This window comes from Electrophorus electricus, chromosome 11 (genome assembly GCF_013358815.1).
Source record: "Electrophorus electricus isolate fEleEle1 chromosome 11, fEleEle1.pri, whole genome shotgun sequence".
NCBI lineage: Eukaryota > Metazoa > Chordata > Actinopteri > Gymnotiformes > Gymnotidae > Electrophorus > Electrophorus electricus.
Window position 1 is genome coordinate 1,555,891 of NC_049545.1, and position 14,734 is coordinate 1,570,624.

Genomic DNA, 14,734 nt, shown 5'->3' on the forward strand with positions numbered 1-14,734 from the left:
TGTAATAAAAAAAATATATCAATGAATGAAAACACGTACATTTGGTACCTTGTAGTTTATATAGCCTGCTGCCCTAGCCCACCGGCTCTTACAGTGGGGAAGTCCACTGAAACATTCAGAAATGGACTTCCTCATGAACAACGTTTTTAGATAAGTACTTATTAGATATCCAAGATTTACTATATAGATTTATAACAAATATTTGTATTTCTATGAGATTTAGAAGGATAATATAATGGACTAGGCACAAAGCTTATTCTAACTGCTCCACCGGCCTACGCATGCACAGTGGTGAAGATGTGAGGGGTCCGTCTGAACGGAACCGGTACAAATGTGCACAGCTGACATGCAAGACGCCAAATTATGCGCTCGATCTGAACGGACAACTGATCTTTAACTATGCTTCACTTTTGCGGGTAATGGGGCTCTCCCCTTAATCTATTAGGAGAAAAAAACGTCAGTTTACCATTTTAAGAGAAATTACGCAAACCCCGTTTTACGATTTTGAACATTTCAACTTCATATTGCCGTGACAGACGAAGAAGGATCTCCGCGTGCTGCAGAAACGGCACCGCGCGGGGCCCGAGCGCATAGTTTGGCGTGTCACATTTCAGCTGTGCGTATTTTGTGCTCTTGTCACAGAAGGGATATCAAAAAAGCATTTTAATAAAGTCTCAAACGTTTTAAATCGACCATGTCTAAAGTATGTGCCTTTCGTTTTTCCTAGCCGTCGTGTCTCGGTGTGGCCACAAGAGGGCGTTAATGGACCTACATATGCTCTGAGAGGAGCGCGGTTGATCCAGTATTTGCTAAAATATAAAGTAGTAACGCGTATAAAAAGCCCTTTCGACGTGACGTATAAAGCACAACAAATCACATTTAGTTTTATAGAGACAAATGGACGTCAGACCTCTGTTTTAGAGGCGGTCGTGAAGTCGAGCATGGATATGATGAGTAAGCAGCACCAGTTTCCTCTTGCAGCCTCGCAAGCGCTCATCTCCTCTCAGTACCTGAGCACGAGCGGATACCCCACACCGCCTGCACGGCTGGTCAGCAACTTCCATCCTGGTTTAGTGTAACTTCAGCAGCTGGAGCGCAGGTCCGAGAGATGCACTCCGCCGGTTCGCTCTCCTACTCTCGCACCTTCAAAATAGTCGTGGTAGGAGACTCCGGCGTGGGAAAGACGAGCCTCACCTACTGCTTCTGCACGGGCCAGTGGCCCAGCGCAACCCAGACCACCATTGGGGTGGACTTCCGAGAAAGGGTTCTGGATATCGACGGAGAGAAGATCAAGGTAAAGTAGTCGAACATGTTTCACCTGGTTTATTTCAAAACGAAGAGTGCAACTTGGAAGAATTTCGTAGCCGTGACGTTTAACGAAGCAAATACATGTTTATGTATGCTAAATAATTGCAATTTAATGAAAAGAATTGTTTCTGTATGCTAAATAATTGTAATGAATTGAAATAAGTGTTTATTAGGATAAACAGTTCGGTGCCTGAATGGCAGGTTCTACTCTTTGTTTTCTACCATTGCGGACATTTCTGTGTTGTTGGGTAACATTTTATTTTCGGTATTTCCACTGTACTTCCACATGAATCACACATTGTTTGAGGGGTTTTTGGTCCTCAGGAAAGAGGAAACGAAACCATGCACGCAGACGAACGTTGTGCGCAGGAATCACCTGTTTTGCGTGCCAAACCGAGTCTTTCAGTGCATTTACCCTGTGAGGATTTTGAAACGGGTCTGAAGCGAGCAGGAGTGAGACTGGAACCTGGGACTAGAGTTTGTCGTTAGTCACGAGATGCAGAGCGAGTGAGATGCATATCAATAAAATAACGCGCATTGGGAGCCGTATATCGCTTCCAGTTGAGCATGCACATTCTGCGTATGATTATTTGTACAGATTATGTTCTATATTCTATATTACTCTCCTCAGCGTGGGCGCCATCTTCTAGTTTTTTGTCAGTGGAAAGTTTCTAACTACATTAGCTGGATGTTTTTTTGGGTGGGAGGCCTCTACCACGCCAGCAGTCCACACTGTAAAAGCAACACCACTACATTTGTTCAGCTTGTACCGGCATGTGTCTATCTTGTCATAACAGTGCCATGTTGAGTCTGCCATTCAAGTGATATCCACTCAGCCATGGTGGTGTGGTCACAGGCTGATCAGAGATGACCAGGGAAGATTGTAATTTTACTCATATAACATGCACTAGTTAGCCAGGTGTTCCTAGTAAAGTGCCCAGTGAGTGTCCGGGTTCCTGATGATAACGCGTTCATGCGGTTCCTTCCTCACAGGTGCAGCTGTGGGACACAGCAGGCCAGGAGCGCTTCCGGAAGAGCATGGTGCAGCATTACTACCGCGACGCACACGCCGCCGTGTTCGTCTACGATGTCTCGGACGTGGCGTCCTTCCGCAGCCTGCCCGTCTGGCTGGAGGAGTGCCGGCAGAACTCGCTGGGCCCAGACACGCCCCGCGTCCTCATCGGCAACAAGGTGGACCTTTTGCCGTCGGTGACGGCCGCCTCCGTCATGGAGCAGGCTCGCCACCTGGCCGAGGTCCACGGCATGCCCTTCCACCTTTGCTCGGCCAGAGGCGGCGGTGGGGAGCGGGTGGATGCCATCTTCACGGCGTTGGCCGTCCAGCTGAAGAGGCAGGGGTGCGGGCGCGGGAGACGAGTGGCCGGAAGCTTTAAACTCACCAAAGCCAAAGCAGATAGCGACTGTAAAGCAGCCTGTAAGGACTGTAAAGCGGTCTGTAAGGACTGTAAAGCGGTCTGGGCCTGCAGCTGCTGATGGAGTTGTGTGGGTATGAAACCAGCTGTGCCTCACTGTCTTGGTCATGGAGGAACTCAACAAAGCACGGGGGGGGGGGGGGGTAAACTGCAGATCCAAGGCTTCTGTACGCTTCTTCCTGAGAAAGATGCCTTATTCACATTTACGTTTACAGCATTTAGCTGATGCTTTTATCCAAAGCAATTGAGGGTTAAGGGTCTTGCAACAGTGGCAACTTGACAGTGGTGGGCCCTTGAACCGACAAACTTCTGATTACTAGTCAAGTACCTTAACTGAGCTACCATGGCAGTATGCGTTTCAGCACAGGGCAATCTCTGGCAGTCCTTTAACTGGAGCCAGTAAAACCTGTTTTCCTTTAGTCTCATTGGACTGAACTTCATCCCATATAGCATGGAAAGTATGACCTGATGATGGTGATTAGACCAGAATCATAAGGGCAGTTGTCTGTCTGTCAGGCTTTCTGTCTTCTGAAGGATGTGGGCTGCAAGATGCACTTGGTGCATTATTATTGTACGGGAAGCCAGACGTGATCAGCGCAGTCCCACAAGGACTCGTTTAGCAGAGGAGCAGAAGATTCTGTTGTCTTGTTGTCACATCCTCTCTGTGATGTCATAATTCTGCTCGGTACCTTTTGGGTCTTTCTGCTGCTTGAAATGTTCTAACTTATCTCGAGGTAAAACACCCATGATGAAATCATCTCATGACCCCAGTAAAGTCATTGTCGTCATCTCCTTTTAGGTCCATTTTCAGGACACATTACGAGCTGAGAATAATGTCAAAACAGCCTCGGTATTATGTCCTGTTAGGACCCTGTAATGCTTTGTGTGTGTGCGGGACAGATTGTACTTAAATGAGTAAATGAATACAAAGGATTTACTGGTCACCTGTTGTTACTTTATTGACTACCCCAGAATCAGATAAACAGGCTTAATCTTGATCAACATGAAACTCTTAGAATTAAATATTTTATTGTTAAATGTTTTCACTCAGAGAAGGCTGTAATGAAAAGTGTTTCTATTGGCCATGCCTTTTTAAAACCTGGTTGGATCTGAGAATTCAGTCATGTTCCTGGTTCTGATCATTTGTTTGAATGAATTAAACCACTGGGTTTCAAATAATATTCATATCATATACACTGTAGCTTCTCCATCTCATTTGAAATTAAACTTGGCTATAAGGTTAGAGTGCTGACTCTCAGGGATAATAGAAAGGCATTTATACCTAAAATGTTTTTAAACATAGTTCACTCATTTCATGTGGCAATAATTAAGTGAACAAATGAATAATCTTAAAGCAAATCATAAATGCGTAGTAGATCCAAATTTAGTGCTTGATCGCAACCCCCAGATAGTAGCAGCTGCTGGGTATCCTCCCTATTGATGCAAACAGTTTCACTTCCTGTTTGTCTTCCACTTGAATTTCATCTTGGGTGTGGGAATTGCATGCTCAGAGAAATTTGGGTTGGACTGTTGGTCAGGCAAGAATATTACATTCTCTGGCCATAAAAATTGCTGCTTGCAAAGTGAAGCATTATTTGGGTCATTGACCAGTTGCAAAGTGAAGCATTATTTGGGTCATTGTCCAGTTGCAAAGTGAAGCATTATTTGGGTCATTGACCAGTTGCAAAGTGAAGCATTATACTTCTTCATGCTAAATACTTCTTCATGCTTCAGAATTCACTCAGCTACTCTCGTCAGTAGGCACGTCAAAGAGATGTGAGCCAGTTCCACGGCGTTTCACCGAGTGGGTGGTGTGCATGAGGTCTGGAGCCTCTGTCTTCTCTCTTCTGTCTTCATGCTGATACAGGTTCAGCTCCATCGCATCTGGCCATAGCACTTTGTCCCAGAATCTTGCCAGTTTTAGCCGACCCGCCTCTCTGTTCTTGTATCTGCCTGATTTGCTATTTCAAAGCTCAGTAGTGTTCTTGTTCCTTTTTTGGTGGTGCCCTCGTTATCTTAGCTGTGCCTGACTTATTCTTACACTCCTGTCTCGTGCTTATCCTAAAACTGACATTCTCCACTTTAACTTCATTCTTATTATTTAATTTCAACTCTACATAGTTACTGTCTATCTTCTTACAGACTGCACTGTGCATGGAAGAAAATAAATAAACGATATTGCTCAGACACGTTCACTTGTTCATGTTGTGCTCATTCTCTGGAGGTCCGGCACTAGGTCACGGCTGGCATATGCTGACCCACACAACCCTTTGCATTGCATGTGTCTGTCCATGTGGTTGAACACACTGAGTGAAGAGGTCGTTTAAGGACAGTTTACTGAATCACACACACACTCAAACACATCACCCAGGTGTTACATTCAACACAACAATGATGCTAGAGAGAGAAACAGTAAGTGAGGAAAGAGACCAGTTCGCATTAGATGATGACACACTGTCCCGCAGCAGGTCAAGCAGTCGAGAAGACCCTAACGGGTCTGATCATTAAGGAAAGACGCTACCTAAGGCCTAAGCTGGAGTGAGGGCGCCCTCTTCTGGCGTGCAAAGGGAAAGACACTGCATCCTACAGCAACAGCGGCAGCTCAGATACCCACAACTAGAGCAGCAGTGAGTCAAGACGTTAGTACAGATATGTACTAGAGAAAGATAAAATGTAATAAAGGAACATGTTTGGGACTGAAATGTAATGTTTAGCTCAGCAACCACCTAAATGAATGAAACAGTAAGACTGTACCTTAAGAGTTCAGCTGTTGTAGGCTTGGTCTGTGGACTAGGGGGGGCATGTGGCCGGAGTGGACTTGCCCTCAGCCGTGGAGCGTGACTATAGAGGTAACTGTGGGCTTTAGGGTTTGTTTTTTTGCCTAAAACCTTAAAGATCGTTATTCAGTTGGAAATGAAAAATGTTGATATTCTTTGGATAAGAGCAATTAACAGACAAATGTAGATTATGATTGTAGTATTAATTCCACTTTCTCGCAATCTACCCCTGAAAGTAAAAAAAAAAAGAAAAAAAAAAGAGAGCATTCTTTTAAATAAATGAGGAACTTTTCAAACATATGCATGTAACACTGCTTAGACCGGATGCATCATTTAGAGGCATCCAGATTGTAGCTGAGATTAGTGCCGAATGCGTCATCATCTAGCAGTAAAATGCTTGGGATTCATCCATGTGTTTCTTTGCCGGTAATGTCATTCACTTTCAATCCATTCAATGTTGTTGTGTTTTCTGTGAGCTCAATGACTTCATTGATGCAGTGAATAATTTACACTAGACGGCACACTTCTTTCACCTGTGTGTGCATGCGTCTGGGCTGAAAAAACAATTATTATTTTTTTTTTACTGAAAAAAGCTTTTATTTGAAAAAAACTAACATAGTGAAAACTGAAAGTTAAAATCGCAGAAGTAAATGCGAACGGAAATACCCCACAAAGATAATTATTGTGTGTGTGTGCGCATGTGCGTGCGAAAGAAAGAGTGTGTGAAAGAGAGAGAGAGTGTGAGTTTTTTCCACTTTTTTTTATTGCTGGTCATTTGAAAAGGAGCGAAGAGGTAATTCACCTTAATTTATTCTACTGCAAGTTAGAATAAATGCCACTATGTGGTTTTAATTATAGTCCCTTCCACTCTTATGTGAACACATGATTCAGTTTTAACATTCATGAGTCAACTAGTTAAAACTTTGCTTCACAAATTGAAGGCGATCTCGCTCGGGCTCCTTCACGTGGACCTTAACGCTTTTCAAATTACTGTGGGCTCTGTATAATTTTTAAATTATTATTATTCTCTACTCCTTACAGTTAAGTCGTGTAGCGTTATTATTTAATTTCGTACTACAAGGAGCGCGCGATGCACAGCTTTCTTTTCGCCGCAACGGTGCTTTTTGCTCACAATTTCGCCGGAGCCGAACCGAAGGCGAAATGTTCCGTCAGGTGCGACGTGAGTAGATGCCCGATGCCTCGCTGTCCCAACGGCTACGTCCCGGACCGCTGCAGCTGCTGCCCTGCCTGCTCCCTGGGCGAGGGCGCGCCGTGCGTGCGCACGGACGACCCCCGTTGCGGCGACGGTCTGGAGTGTGAGTTTTCCGAGGGGAAGAAGTCCTCAAAGGGGCTTTGCCGGTGTAAGCTGCGTTATAAGGTGTGCGGCAGCGACGGCAAGAGCTACGGAACACCGTGCAAGTTGGAGACTGCGAATCGTAAAGCGCTGCGGCGAGGGCTTGCGGCGATAACCAAGGCGCACAAGGGTCCGTGCGCACGGGCCACTACAGGTAGGTCGGTGATAAACCCTTTTCCACATATTGACATTGTCACTTTGCACACATACGGTTCAAATTCATTCATTCATTTATTTTAGTGCTCAACGAGTGCCTGTATTTGAAAAGCAACTAAGCAAAGTTGTAATTTTTCAGAACTGTCGTGAACCTGTGAAAAGTAATGTAGATAATCTAGAACATAAAGTCCCCTAGAATGAGGTTCGATAACATATACGTAGCTTGAGAATCGCTTGCCGAAGCTTTAGGCGAGAAGAGATTCTGAGCATTCAGCCCTGCTGGGAGAGAAGCAAAGCAGAAAGGCAGCTTTGTGGTTGAACCCTCTGTGGTCTGGCCCTGTGACCACCAGATAACAGGGGTGTGTGGCTTCATCTTAGAGGTGCAGTTTAACCCAATTTAGTTTAACAGACATGGAAGAATGGAGAAGGATCAGACTCTGCTATGCATGTGCTATGATGGCAGGAGAGGATACCCAGATGTATTTGATCTGATTAGCATGCGCAGGATGTGTTGGCCATGCATTGTACGGGTACTGCACCCGACCACTGGAGACTAAAACATACAGGAGCTCTCACAAGGTCTTCCAGTTTCCACCACAACAACTGGAAAGCACTTATAATTGTGGAGTAGACAGAGCATGATACCGGCATTAATTCTTGAAAGCTGGGACTGAAACAGCAGATGAAACTGTTCAAGGATGCAGATGCAGCACTTGAGCATGAAGTTTCAAATTTGTGTGTCACATACGAGACACATTACACTGCACATTCCTACAGTGAAACGTCTGGCTACAGCCTCCTGGGCCGCGTGGAAACGCCGCAGCAAGAGGACAAGCATGCAAGTTTTAAAGGAGATCTATAGGGTGCTGTTATATAGATACTGAGAATTGAGGGGCTGAAATATATGAAATGTTACAAGTGCAGTGTGAATAACGTGTGTGTGTGTGAAGCAACATTTAGTTCAAGTTTATTGAGAAGTTGAACCATCTGTGGTAATTAACTCGACTTAAGACCCCCCCCCCCAGCAAATGGGCACTATTAACTGATAAACTGAGTCTATGCAAAAGGTTTCCTTATTAAAATATTATACAACCCAACTGACCAGTTTTGGAAACTCTTGTTTATACATTTACATTTATGTTGTATGTGTAACTAAAACCCAGAGACTCTTTCTGAATGTCATGCTTTAGAAACATGAGAAATTCTTTCTGCTAGTACAGGTCCCACACACCTCAACAGCCTCAGGTACAAGTTTAATTTTATCGCCGACGTGGTGGAAAAGATCGCCCCGGCTGTGGTCCACATCGAGCTCTTTCTCAGGTGAATGGCGTCTCCATGGCGATGTGGTCTGGGAGCGGTGGTGTTTGGAGAAACACTGCCTTTTAATGGACCCTGTCAGCCTAAGTGGATGAACAAAGATGCAACTATTTCATCCAGAGTTATTTATAACGGTTCTTCCCGTGTGAAGAGTGCAGAAGTCTGAAGGAAACCAGCAGACCGTTGTAATGCCACTCTGTTTCCAAGATGTGTGTAGTCTGTTGTGTCACTAAATGACTGAATAGTAAGGCACTGTAACAGACATAAACAAACGCGTGTTTGTTATATTAAGATGCAGTAGTATACATTTACAGTACAGTAATATAGTAATATACATTTACATTTACATATACAGTAATATACATTTCTTTACATTAATGTTAGAATATAATAGGATAATATAATTGATATTCAAATGGAAACATTGATTTTTTCAATGTTTGTGTCTAGTCATCCGCTGTTCGGAAGCCACGTGCCGCTGTCCAGCGGATCAGGTTTCATCATGACGGATTCTGGTCTGATCGTGACCAACGCGCACGTGGTGACCAGCGGCTCCACGCTAACGGGCCGCCAGCAGCTGCGTGTGCAGCTGCATGATGGCCAAACGTATGAGGCCTCCATCCGGGACATCGACAAGAAGTCTGACATTGCCACCATCAAGGTGACCCCACAGGTGGGTGCGGCACACGCCACGCCACAGAGCCGCCTGTGACGGTGCTCGCTCTGCCCAGAGCTGTAGAATCACACAAGTATCCTGGTTGTTTCAGAATCCTATATGAATTCCAGGATGTAAGACATGGGACCCCATTTCTGCTCCTGGATGAATGGAGATCTGTACATTGTAGTGATTTCCATGTTCTAATCACAACTACTAAACCTGCATATTAACACCTGAACTGCCACCACTGCCCAGTGAGGACATGCTTTTTAATGCCAGATTTTCCTTGCACAGGTTAGTGAATTCCCTTCAAGGAATTTAGAGGTGTTAATGCACTTTTCACGGATTACCCATAATCTCCATGGGCTGTGCACTACTCCTTTGTTGTCAGCACTTCTTGTTATAAGATGTGCATTTGCACCTTGAGTGTGAACTCATGTCACATGCTCGATTAACTGCTTGCTATCTCACTCCCCACCATATGTCTCACTCCTCGCCACGTTTAGAGCCAGGCATGTTAATGGTTGCCGGCTGTCTTCCTTCACGCTGAGCTACATACAGCGTGCGTGTGTATGTGCACGTGTGGGAACTGGGGTGATGTCGTGGCATAAGAGATTGGAATGATGAATTTTATTTCCTGTTGCATATGGAGCTCATTAAGTGAAGGCCTACACACTCAACCGCAGCCATTCTGGCCAGGTCCCTGTGCAAGAGCCAGGGAAGGAGCTGATTGGTTGGCTTAGATGATGTAGGCGAGTGACCCACTGGGGCCGGACATGAGCAAAGCAGTGGGTGTCGGTGTGTGGCGTGTTAACAGCGCTCACTGACAGTATGTCTCTGTCCACACAAACCAGCCTCATTTCCCTTCATGACCCAGTCCTCTTAATCTTTTCCCCACTCTAGTGTCTCATTTTTAAAACCTCTCCATCTTTTCGTCCATGTTCTCATTGGCCGGTTGCTTGTCTCACTTCCCTGCCAGAGGAAACTGCCGGTGCTGCTGCTGGGCCACTCCGCTGACCTCCGACCCGGAGAGTTTGTGGTTGCTATCGGCAGCCCGTTCGCTCTGCAGAACACGGTGACCACAGGCATCGTGAGCACGGCACAGAGGGATGGCAAAGAACTTGGCATTCAAGACTCGGACATGGACTACATCCAGACCGACGCCATCATTAACGTGAGACTCCAGTCGGGACAATCTTAGTCTTATCACCTCATGAAAAGCTTTCTCTTTCATTTTAACTGTGTTAACTCTCTCTCTTTCTCTTTCTTTCCACACGAAACCACTGAATAGTACGGAAACTCAGGTGGTCCTCTCGTTAACCTTGTAAGTAGCTGCCAGATATCCGTTTAATTCTATCATGACAGCAGTGGCACTCCACGAGTTTCACCTTCTCTTGCATCAGGATGGTGAGGTGATAGGTATAAACACACTGAAAGTGACAGCTGGGATCTCCTTTGCCATTCCATCAGACCGGATCCACCGATTTTTACACGAATCTCACGACCAGCAGCATAAAGGTAAGACGGCGCTGCAGAGGGTGTGTTCAACCTCCATACCAGCAGTCATATCCTGGTGATGTCCAGGTCATGTTGAGGTCAGTCAGTGAGGCAAAGAAATGAAATTTGTCGCAGTTATAAAGAACATGTTTATTATGCATTTCCTTAAAGATTTTCCATTTCATATGTCCTTGCCATGTATTTCACACAGACTAGTCAGGACGCACCACACACACTCTGACTGTCTGACTGAGCTCGGACTGCTATGTACTTCTGTTTTTATTCAATTTAGCCTTGATTTTTACTCCGTATATACCTGGGAGTCCCTTCACACAAAATAAGCACCACTGGCAAAATGGAGAAAAATCCAAACAGAATAGAAGCAATTTCAAATGTTATTAAAAACTGAACACTGACTGATTAGGAACTGAGCAGATGCCCAGAGAGCTCACTCCTGCTGCTGCTCATCGGGACATGAATCACAGGCACAATGTCTCTTTCACACGTGATGGCAAACCCATAAGTGCAGTTGTATAGTATTAAGTAAAAAAGATACCTGCTGTCCTCATGTGAGAACATAATTTTTTTCACACTTCCTGTTTGAAGACATGGCTTAATTTTCATGGGTGTTAGGAGCTGCTAGTTACAAATAGCAATTATAAACACATACAACAATATAGTCCACATCTCGGGAGACTTTGGTCAACAAATTTTTGTTGAGATGTGTGCAACATGGTGAAATCCATTAGTGAGCCATGTAGGTGAAGCATGGTCTCACAAGTGAATTTACTTAACAACTGCAAACATCATTAAATAAGGAAAATGCTGTTTGTACTGTCTGTTTTATCTCATAGAAGACTATAACATTGTTTACAGCAGATAATGCACTTAAGATGGACTTATGACAGAGAAGTCATTAACTTTGTTTACAGCAGATGACAGTTAAGATTGACTTGTGACAGAGAAGACTATAACTTTGTTCACAGCAGATGACGTAGTTAGGATGGATTTATGAGTATCAAGTCATGTTGATGTTGAAAGCAAATCTTTGTGTCAAGAATGAATTAGGCAACAATACATTTCATTTACAGCATTTATCTGACACTTTTATCCAAAGCGACTTACAATTATGACTGAGTACAGCTTGAGTAATTGAGGGTTAAAGGTCTTAAGGCATGAACACCACTGCATGGCACAGCATTTGTTGAAATGATTTGCATTAGGTTACCGAGGGTTCACAGGTTACCGAGCAGTACAGCTGATTTTCTTCAGTTAATCTTTAGTAGTCAGTACTAAGAAAAGTATTACAGAAAATCATGTATGATAAGACAAACCTTAAACACTATGCGTATAAATTTGGTAATGGTAGTATGAGAGGTTGTTGCACAATACCACTTGCTTGTATTGGTAAATGGAAGCTAAAGAAATAAGAGTACCACACACACACACGACTGCTACATTAGCTGTCCTGATATCTTGCTTCTGTTATGTGTGTAAGCCTACCTTTGTCACACTGCATCTCATGGCATTTAGTTATACCCTGCTAATGAAGCTGAAGTGTTTATGATGGTCATCTCTGCTCCTGTATAATGTATTGTAAGTCAACTGTCTTACCTCGCTTACATTTTGCTGCTAGATTCGGTGGGCACAAACACGGCCTACACGTGTGCAATTATTATCAGTGCCTGGTTTATAATAACATTAATCAATGTTATAAATAACTTTTTTTTTTTCAGATGTGGAAAGCACAATGAAACGGTTTATTGGAATCAAAATGATCACCCTAACAGAGGAGTAAGTTCAATATTCATTTGCAAGCTTTAAAGTCTTAGTACTTAAACCTAGACCCCAGATCTATATGTATATATATGATCTATATGTCAGATCTATGTAATTAGTATATCATTTAAAGCTGCTATCAGTTTCACATTTGAGGACTGAAATAGTATGAGTAAAATAAATATATTCTAGTCTGGTGTGTTGATCTTCTTTTGGTATTTGGTATAATCTGAATTTCCTGTCTTAGCCATTTTAAGTTAACTTGAGTGATTTTTTAAAGAATATGCAATTGCAAGATAAGGTGGGTCAAACCATCTCTACTTGAAAGTAGAATAATGTCCTATCAGTTTTTAGTCACTTTCATTACTTTGTGTTGCTTTTGTGTTTCTTTATATGTGTTGTTAGCTCCTTGCCTTCATACCATGTTTTCTGGTTTTGTATTAGTAGCTTGTGTAAGTACCTTTTCAACCCTTTACAACCACTATGAATATAGAATTACCCATAATTACACTTGCTCACAATTGCATTCTGTCTCAACTTGCTCCATGTTACAATTACAGATTTCTTTTCATGCAAAACATTTTAACAATATTCGGTTTTGCTTTCTCATATTTAGCTTCGATATCTGTGTTGTAGGCCTACTTCTCCTCGAGGTGATTTTGCATGAAATGTCCTGAAAGCTTAATTTAATCTTATGTTGACACAGAATGTTTGGATTCCATATGGACTAAATACATTTTACTGTAGAACCTGAGTTATTGTTATTGCTCCTGCATGGGAGTTATATATTAATTTTATTAATTAAATACTTATTTTATTTCATTTTTCTTTAGCCTGATTAAAGAGCTCAAACAGCACAACCCAGACTTCCCTGATGTCAACAGTGGAATTCTTGTTCATGAGGTCATTCCAAACTCCCCTGCACAAAAGTATGTCCACGAAAAGTGCATTTTACACATCAAAGGAGATATTTATGCATTGAAGTTTAAAATGCTAATGTATTAAGATATGAGAAAACACCTTATGGATACTGACTTATTTTCACTGGCTACTGTGTTCAGAAGTGGGCTCGTGACGGGAGATGTCATAGTGAAGCTGAACGGCCACTCATTGGCCAGCACAGATGATTTACAGTTGGCGCTGCAAGAAGACACGCCCCTTCTTTTGGAAGTTCATCGCGGCGATAACGATTTATTGTTCAACATTGAACCTCATTTCATCAAGCACTAAAAGAAATGGAAGGCCTTGTTAGAGGAGTGAGACATTAGAGAAGTAAGACAGTTCTTGCTATAAAATTTTGAAACACAAGAATGAGAAGATGGATAGTAAGTATAAAAGATGACTGGGTGTCTACAGCCATCATCACGAACATGAAGATGTGTGCGAGAGGTACGCCATCAGTCAGGGTACACAGAGCAGCAGCTGGGAATGCTAACTACTGAAGGTCATTATTTCATGGGTGGCTCTGAATACCTCTGAAACCACAGAATACCAGTTTATAATGGTGGTGTTCTTGGACAGATTAGAATGATGGAGTGACTGGGCCCAGCTGTTTGTGTTTATAGCCTATGTAAACAGCCCTAAACCCTGCCAATCAGGTAAAACGTTAAAACCTGTATGACGTACTTTGAAATTAAGGTGTAAACATACTGCAGATTTTGTAAGTGACTGACTGGAACTGGTTCACGCGGCATTGTAGTCTTCATTATTCATAGGCCCTATTTTACACACCAGTGCAAGTGGCTCTGTGCAAGTACTGTCGATTTTCTTTTTTATGTGCTGTATTTTTAAAACTAAAACACACACAAATCCCAGAATAAAGATTATTTAGTCTTTCCCAATGCCCAGAACCTGCAAAAGACTCAGAATGTCAAGTCAATTCAAAAATAAAAAATAAAAAATACAGATAGGTATATTAAGGTATCATCTGCTGCTTAATGCCATAATTGTTTTAGATCACAAATATGAATCTATTTTCAAAACAGGTAATGTTGTACTGTACAGTGTTGTACTGTACTTGAAACTGCATAAATAAGTTGCACTTTAATTAATATTATTGTGCATAATACACATGAACTTAGCAGTTCTGTAGGATATATGTCCATATATGTCTGTGTATGTATGTCCAGTGATAGTTGGTGCTCTGTGTGCATGTATGTCCAGTGATGCTTGGTGCTCTGTGTGTGTGTGTCCAGTGATGGGTGGTGCTCTGTGTGTGTGTGTCCAGTGATGGGTGGTGCTCTGTGTGTGTGTGTGTCCAGTGATGGGTGGTGCTCTGTGTGTGTGTGGGTACCAGTGATGGGTGGTGCTGTGTGTGTGTGTGTGTCCAGTGATGGGTGGTGCTCTGTGTGTGTGTGTCCAGTGATGGGTGGTGCTCTGTGTGTGTGTGCCCAGTGATGGGTGGTGCTGTGTGTGTGTGTGTGTGTGTGTGTGTGTGTGTGTGTCCAGTGATGTTTGG

General features: G+C 43.2%; 2 protein-coding genes across 2 annotated transcripts; both read left to right on the forward strand.

Annotated features, from left to right (window-relative positions):
• The first annotated feature begins 761 nt into the window (after positions 1-761).
• Positions 762-2,876, forward strand: LOC113588333 (ras-related protein Rab-33B). The gene is made up of 2 exons (XM_027027464.2): positions 762-1,294; positions 2,302-2,876. The coding sequence occupies exons 1-2, from the start codon at positions 1,109-1,111 to the stop codon at positions 2,797-2,799; spliced, it is 684 nt and encodes a 227-aa protein (XP_026883265.2). The 5' UTR covers positions 762-1,108; the 3' UTR covers positions 2,800-2,876.
• A 3,353-nt stretch (positions 2,877-6,229) lies between these two features.
• On the forward strand, positions 6,230-14,406 carry htra3a (HtrA serine peptidase 3a). The gene is made up of 9 exons (XM_027027468.2): positions 6,230-7,023; positions 8,246-8,345; positions 8,793-9,015; positions 9,980-10,174; positions 10,292-10,324; positions 10,404-10,518; positions 12,234-12,291; positions 13,110-13,205; positions 13,338-14,406. The coding sequence occupies exons 1-9, from the start codon at positions 6,606-6,608 to the stop codon at positions 13,504-13,506; spliced, it is 1,407 nt and encodes a 468-aa protein (XP_026883269.2). The 5' UTR covers positions 6,230-6,605; the 3' UTR covers positions 13,507-14,406.
• The last annotated feature ends 328 nt before the right edge of the window (positions 14,407-14,734 follow it).

Coding starts and splice junctions, on each gene's coding strand:
- LOC113588333 (XM_027027464.2), top strand. CDS start 1,109: ATGCACTCCGCCGGTTCGCTCTCCTACTCTCGCACCTTCAAAATAGTC. Junction 1,295..2,301: donor TCGACGGAGAGAAGATCAAG/GTAAAGTAGTCG, acceptor CCTTCCTCACAG/GTGCAGCTGTGGGACACAGC.
- htra3a (XM_027027468.2), top strand. CDS start 6,606: ATGCACAGCTTTCTTTTCGCCGCAACGGTGCTTTTTGCTCACAATTTC. Junction 8,346..8,792: donor CACATCGAGCTCTTTCTCAG/GTGAATGGCGTC, acceptor GTTTGTGTCTAG/TCATCCGCTGTTCGGAAGCC. Junction 13,206..13,337: donor CCAAACTCCCCTGCACAAAA/GTATGTCCACGA, acceptor TACTGTGTTCAG/AAGTGGGCTCGTGACGGGAG.